Source organism: Galeopterus variegatus, unplaced genomic scaffold, assembly GCF_000696425.1.
Source record: "Galeopterus variegatus unplaced genomic scaffold, G_variegatus-3.0.2 Scaffold132, whole genome shotgun sequence".
NCBI classification, from domain to species: Eukaryota; Metazoa; Chordata; class Mammalia; order Dermoptera; family Cynocephalidae; genus Galeopterus; species Galeopterus variegatus.
In genome coordinates, this window is record NW_007726243.1 from 204,571 (window position 1) to 211,875 (window position 7,305).

At 42.1% G+C, this 7,305-nt stretch overlaps 1 protein-coding gene across 1 annotated transcript in view; it reads left to right on the top strand.

Annotated features, from left to right (window-relative positions):
- Positions 1 to 7,305, top strand: part of MYH15 (myosin, heavy chain 15) — a 134,015-nt gene that overhangs the window by 104,038 nt on the left and 22,672 nt on the right. Inside the window, exons 32-33 of the mRNA XM_008588775.1 lie at positions 1,261 to 1,385; positions 4,763 to 4,878. Coding sequence (XP_008586997.1) covers positions 1,261 to 1,385; positions 4,763 to 4,878 — 241 coding nt within the window. The remainder of the gene's footprint in view (positions 1 to 1,260; positions 1,386 to 4,762; positions 4,879 to 7,305) is intronic.

Here is a 7,305-nt window from a genome sequence, read left to right on the forward strand (position 1 = left end):
AGAAGCTGCCAACATATACTAGCACCATCAGTTATGTTCATGAAAACCCTGAGATGCCCTGGAAGGAAGTTCATTACTATTAGAGGCGTAAATGAAACTTGCTTTCTCTGTTGACCTACATAGTCCAAGATCAGGTCACTGACTGGGCATTTGAGAGGTGCTAGAACAGTGGTTAGGAAACTTTAGCTGCATCCAAAGTGTCTGGAAGGCTTGTTAAAACACAGATGTCTGGGACCCACCCCCAGAGTTTCTGAGTCAGTAGGTCTGGGATGGGGCATTTCTAACAAGTTCCAGGTAAGGCCCATACTGCTGGTCTGGGGGCCACACTTAGTGTGGGGTGGGGTTTGGGCTTGAGGGAGCTTTTCCAAAAGCTTTCCACGTGATTCTGAGGTGCAGTCAGAGTTGAGACCCACTGCCCCAAGTTTTCTCTTGGAGACTCCTCTTCTGGAGAGGGATTATCAGAGAAGAATTTGTTATTCAATGAGAATTTTTATCTAACATGTATGTTTTTATAACTCTTAAAAATTGAGCTCCCTCTACCACCTCTGGACTAGGTAATTCCCAAAGCTACTGGGCTCTGCACCACCCCTCAGGTACTTCAGGCTTCTTTCATGAGGAGGCAGAACCAACAATTACCAACAGTTACCAAGTGGCAGAGGCATTGTGACTTCCGAATGCATTACTTTGTCAGAGGCTCATGTTCATGACAGGCTAGCCCAAAACCCTTAAGTGCTTGAGCTAAAGCCACTGTCTTCCCTGAACCCCTTCTGGCCTCTCTGGGGTCATGCCTTTGTAGCTAGCAGACAATGACTCGACTTATGCTTTAAGTTCCTGCCTCAGTGTTGAGTGGTGGCAGACACAATGGCAGCCACTGGTGTTGACAGCTAAACACTTACACTGGAAGTGCAGGGATTCGAGGTCTGTCTTGGAGTACCTCCAGGTGGAATCTGGCATGGCTGACAGCAGGACCACCGTGTGAAGTTGTACAGGTTGTCTAATGCACAACCCTCTAAGAAGCACCATCCTCACCAATTGTTGTAGACAATTTTCTGGCAGATGGAAGAAGAATATGTTAAAGAAAGGATGCCTTCTGATTCTAACAAAGGTCCTATACAGGCTAGTGGTGGCCCTGCCATCGAGTTACCAAGGGCAGCCTGACCATGGTCCCAGCAAACCTCTAGGAAGAGTGTGCAGGGCCTGACATCATGGGTCTGAGATTGAGACTTTCACTAACTTTGCTTTTCTTTCCTTTCTCTTCAGAAGAAATTTCTAATCTGACAAATCAGGTTAGAGAAGGAAACAAGAACTTAATTGAAATGGAAAAGGTCAAGAAACTGATAGAACAAGAAAAGAGTGAAGTCCAGGTGACACTGGAAGAAGCAGAGGTATTATCACAAGGGAGAAAGAAGGTTTCCATCACTGTGACAAAGCAAAGACCAGCATTCCCATAACAACAGCAGCAACAACACAATCACACTTACTCAAGCGTTCACTGCCTTCTAAGGGCTGGAACAGGCTTGATATGCATTATTTTATGTAATCACGGTAGCAAACTATTGTCTCTTTTTACAAACCAGGCAATTTAGGCTCAGAGAGCAGGATAAACAATAGTGAATGCAAATCTCCTGGTTGTAGTGAAAACAGAAACCGCGTCTATCTTGTTGGCCAGTTTATGCCCAGACCCTCACTACTCAACACGTCGCCCATGGACATCACCTGGGAGCTTGTCAGAAATTCAGAATCTCAGCTCTTTCCCAGCCCTGTTGAATCAGAACCTGCATTTTAACAAGATCCCTTGATGTTTCATATGCATGTTAACATTTGAGAAGCACTGGCCTAGAACATTGTCTGGCTTGTAGTAGAGGCTCAATAAATATTTGTGGAATGTTGAATGAATAGATATCATCATAGCTGCTCCCTCTTTAAACAGGGTCTGCCAAAAAAACATTTTTTCAAAAAACTTTAGGTAGTTTTAAAAATGAGATTCGAAGTGATGTTCCCAAGCATTTGTTCCTGAAAGCTCACCTTTGTGCAGATATTTGACAGGAGTGTTTTCAGTTTTGTGGATGAAAAATTCAGGAGAAATCTCTAGCTTTATCTCTGAGTGTGTGTTAGTGATTGAAAGGACCACTAAGAAGACCTTTTGCCAAAAAAGAGGGTGAACTAAAAAGAAGAAAGTTATCCAGTCATGGTTGTGAGATGGTTCACAAGCCCTACACAGTCTTGTTTCCCACAGCTGAATTTAACCTTCCTCATCCAGCCTTTGAATAAGCACCGGGGCACACTGAAATACAGCCCCTACCTACCCACACACCACTAGAAAAAATTCGTTTTGAAAGACATGACAGTCAGTTTGGGGCAGGTGCCCTTTGGAAGGTATGGTGATGGAAAATGAGATCCTTAAGGACTGCTCTGTACCCAGCATTGTCTGTTAAATTTTCCCCACCATTACAATTCTGGGAGAAACCTTTCAGGCTGAAGATGTGGTCATATTGCCCCGTGTGCTGGGTTGTTAAGTGGACAGCTCCGGATGCAGCTCTGGCCCTTTTATGCATAATTGTTTCCCAAAGTCTTCTACATTTTATAGAGAATCCTTTCAATTGCAGTCTGCTGTTCCCTAGCAAGGCTGCTCCTTGTACATTTGGTGAACCTTGTTTCATTTCCTTATTCCCTTTGGTCCTCTGGCCATCCTGGCTAGGGGTTTCCTGAAGCTGCCACCTTAACCAAGAGAAGTAGCACTATGACAAGCCAATGAGAAATATGATTAGCAGGGACAATTTTGGTCCTGTGCAATGTATAGGCATCTTTGTATATTAAATCAACCAGCACCCACGTCAAAGGTGAGGATGAGTTTCCAGAAGCAGGATCTGGGGAAGGGATGGCAGGTACCATGTCTGGCTGTGATGGTGGCAAGAAGCCCCTGAAATAGCCCAAAAAACAGGCCAAGGAGATTGAGGAGGAAGATATGTCATTCAAGCAGAAACAAAAAGAGAAGCAGAAGAAACTAGAGGAACTGAAAGCGAAGGCTGCAGGGGAGGGCCCCTGGCTGCAGGTGGAATTAAGGAATTTGGCAAAAAGTATGCTGTTCCTTGTGCCTGAAGGCAGCCTTGATTCCACTCCTGTTTAAACATATAGATTCCCTCCCATAACATCTTTTGCCACCTATAGCTGGAATGAAGTGTTGTCTTGTCTTGGAGCCTGTCATATACTTAAGAAACTTTTGTAGGAAAAAAAAAAAGTGAGAATGACATTAAGGCCATAGCACTCATACAGTTTAGTACCACTAGATGGCAATACATTCTATTTGCATTTTCTCAAGTTCTATCTTCAGCCACATCCATAAATACTTCATCAACTTGGACATGTATTTGTAACATTGGGTTATTTATTTTCCCGAGTGCACCTTTATGAGAAACTTTATCAGATTTTTTTTAAGCCGTAAAACTCAAATTATCCAGGTCACCTTCTTTAAAGATTCACTTTCTCAGTGCATTCTAGAGGGTTAGAGGTGTCAGTTTCCCCCCTGAAGGAAGTACACCATCCCCTCTGAGGAAATTGCTATCCAAGCAATTGTTTTGGGTTTATTTTCTTTTATATTGAGGTAGTGTCAAAATAACAGCAAGGGAAGCCTTATTAAAATTCCCAACATCATTCTTATATTTATTTTAAAATTGCTTCTCAGTTTTACTTTTGGCTTTTGGTGGTATGTTCTCTGCACTCCTCAGAAGAAGCTGTAAAAAATAACTCTTGCCCTCAGGACTGTCTATAGCTAACTGTCCAATAGATTGCATCACCCCTTGTGCTCCTATATCATCAGTGTCCTCCAAGCGTTTTTTGGGCTGCTGCTTCTGTATATGTTTTATCTTTGGAACAGGCTTTAAAATTTGAGTCAAACCTATACTTTTAAAATCAAATCACCTTGATAGCATCACTGGAAATAATTTCCTTGCCTATATTTAAATACTCGGAGGGGCAGGGCATCTCCCTACCTGTCAGGTAGTCCATTTGTAGTGGTAGTATTGATTATGGTGATTATGGCTCACACTGAGTATTACATGTCAAGTACCTTCTAAATCCCTTTATTCTTCATATGACAATATTTGGACACTATCCTGTTGCCTGTACTCTGAATGCATTCAATTTTTCCTTTATCCCTCTGTGATGCCCAGAATTAAGTCTAGGATTCTAGGTAGGAGTTATCACCTTCCTTCTTCTAGCTTTCATACTTCTATTGATTCATCCTAAATCCCTTTATTCTTCATATGACAATATTTGGACACTATCCTGTTGCCTGCACTCTGAATGCATTCAATTTTTCCTTTATCCCTCTGTGATGCCCAGAATTAAGTGTAGGATTCTAGGTAGGAGTTATCACCTTCCTTCTTCTAGCTTTCATACTTCTATTGATTCATTCCAAAGATGGAATATGTTAGAAAAAGTCAGGAGTAATAAATTTAAAAGTTCAAATATAGTCACAGACAAGATTCAAATTTTCTATTTTTAAAAATGCTTTAGAATTCTAGTTCTCGAGCTACAGCAAAGACCTAAACTTGTCAAAGCTATAAGTGAAATGACAATCAAAAGCAGTCACTTGTCTCCCATCCTGTTTCAGTCTTCAGGGACCTGACTTGAACCTACATCTCTCCCAGCAACTCTAAAGAGAGCTACGTTAGTGACATACATTTTGAGGGAAAAAAAAAAACACAACTTTTGTCCAAAAGTGGGCTTCACTTAGTGAATGCTTTTTGTTTATGTATTTCAGGGAGCTCTGGAGCGTAATGAGAGCAAGATTCTTCATTACCAGCTCGAACTCCTGGAAGCTAAATCAGAACTTGAAAGAAGGCTTTCAGAAAAAGATGAAGAAATAGAAAAATTTAGGTATTTAAGATTATTTTGATGAGCAACAGTCGCATATTTCAGAATTCTTGACTGAACAGAACTCATTGTGTTTGGCTGCTTTTATGACCCCTGTTGGAACGTTACAAAAGAAAAAAAAAAAGACTTAGTCGTTTAGTCTAACCCTATATTAGACCCTTTCTAGGAAGCTCACCACTATTAATATTATAAAGGAATACCTATATACAATTACTGTCAGCTTTTAGAATTTTCTTATATTCAAATAGCTTCTACTCATATGAGACTCAAGATAAAACACCTAAAACATAATTATATGTAGAAGGATTGTGTACACTGGGTCTCCCTATAACAAGTCTCTTTCTTGGACATTCAAGAAACTGATGATGCTGAATCCTGGAGGAAAGGATTAAGAAATTCAGTGCTGTACATTAAAATTAAAGCCAGATCAGAGTGCAGTTTTCACATACCCCCTGCCTGTACCTGTAGCCACTTGTCTGGAAAGGGACAGAAGCCAATAGCTATGCTGCTTGTTGAATCTGCATTGAAGCAGCTGAGTCTTAATGGTCAGGAAACTGAATTACACAGGACTCATGGGTTGCAGGATCTTTTCTTATCTTCGTCATAACAAACTGAGGACTTTAGACATTCCACTTCTTAACCTCTCAGTGAAGCGAGGAGATAAAGGCAGCCCCTATGTGTCACAGAAGGTGGTGAGGAAGACCAGCAAGCTGATGTTGGCAGAGCACTTCACACACTATAGATCAAAGGCACAATTATGAACACATGGAATTAATGATGATTATATGATCTATCTGATCTATTCGCTTAAGTCAATGCCTTATGTCAGCAAGGAAAATTGAGTCTGAGATTCAACTGGCAACTTGCTTTCAATGTGTTTGTTAAAGAATTTTTTTTAAAACCCTGTTAACATGTTCAATTGAACAGGCCTCTTTCCCGTAGCTCAGTTTCAGACAAAGCTCCCATGGGGGTCAATTTTTTAATGAGAATGTCAAGCCAAATTTGGCCCTCTGTGTGCTCTGTCTTTGCTTTCACTCGCTGGCATTTCCTTCTGTGGGACTGACTGGTGAGGAATTCTGGTCCACTTAAGAGCTCTGAGTCAGTGTCTGAAAGAATTTTTTTGATGAAGGGCAAAAACACTGGGCCTTGATATTTGCCCTACTTCCTTCCATTAGGTACAAAAATGAACATCTCCTTGTGCTGCTAAAAAATAAAATAAAATCGATTTCAGGTAATGTCAAACCTGTGCCTATAAATAAACTCAGCTGAGGAAAAATGAATCCTCAGAGAGTCTACTCCTCGTCAGCTACATGTGAATGTCATACAGCAGTTCACCAATTATAATAATCATAGTGCAAAGGAAGCTGGAAATCCAAAGAGCTCGGGCTGGAGGAGAAAGAACTGAAGACCAGGCCTGAGCTGTGAAGGGGCTGAGAAAGGAAGGGGCGGCTGGAGGCAGGGGGTGAGCTCTTCGTGAGCCTTTGTTAATGACTCATAGTAACTATAATAGGTACCTCCAGAAAGGAAAAATGAGCACATCTTACAAAATATCACAACTACCCCAGACCCCTTCTGCTCTGTGTGAGCACAGATTGCATCAGAATGCCTTGGTTTAGTCCGATGGTTTAATCTGACTTCGGGGCTAGAAGGAGATCTTAGAAAAACTGAATAAAATAATGGGGAAATGTGAGCAAAGCATAAGAACCCAAGCAATCAAGGATAAGCCGGGTAAGTTATAGAACTCAAGGGAAATATTGCCTGAGGGCATGCTGAGGTTCTAGGTCCTATGTCCACTTAAACCGTCAGAAACACCACAGAAACTGAAGGAGGTAGGACAGGACCCAGGAAATTTCAGGGTCCAAGAAAGCAGGACAATAGTGAACCACAGGCAAAGGCAAAACCTTGATAGTGCTGCAAACTAGGAGCTCGTTCCCCTCATCCTCTGCTGCTGAGCTCTCTCTTCCATTCTGGTGAGGACTCAGCCAGAGTGAGTCCAGCCTGGAGGCTGCTGGTGGCAAAAAGTATGAGCAGGTGGCACATGTGTGATACATTTTACTTGCTCCACGGATATCTGGGCACTTAATGTTGGCTGATATTCTAGTCAGAGCATCCTCAACTTTTATGGGTGATAGGGCTATTTTTTATTTCTGCAAATGTTACCATTGGCATTTCTAAAGGTAGGGAGGTGACGTGCAGTCACTGAGGGAAGGAGGGGAGGAGCTTTGGTGTCTGGCCTTGATCTCCATCCTAGACACAGGAACAAAAGGGGGCCAGCTCAAAGGCCAACTTGTGTCCACAACTGCTGTGGAAGTCAAGCCCTACTGAAGCTTTGGTGTCTGGCCTTGATCTCCATCCTAGACACAGGAACGAAAGGGGGCCAGCTCAAAGGCCAACTTGTGTCCACAACTGCTGTGGAAGTCAAGCCCTACT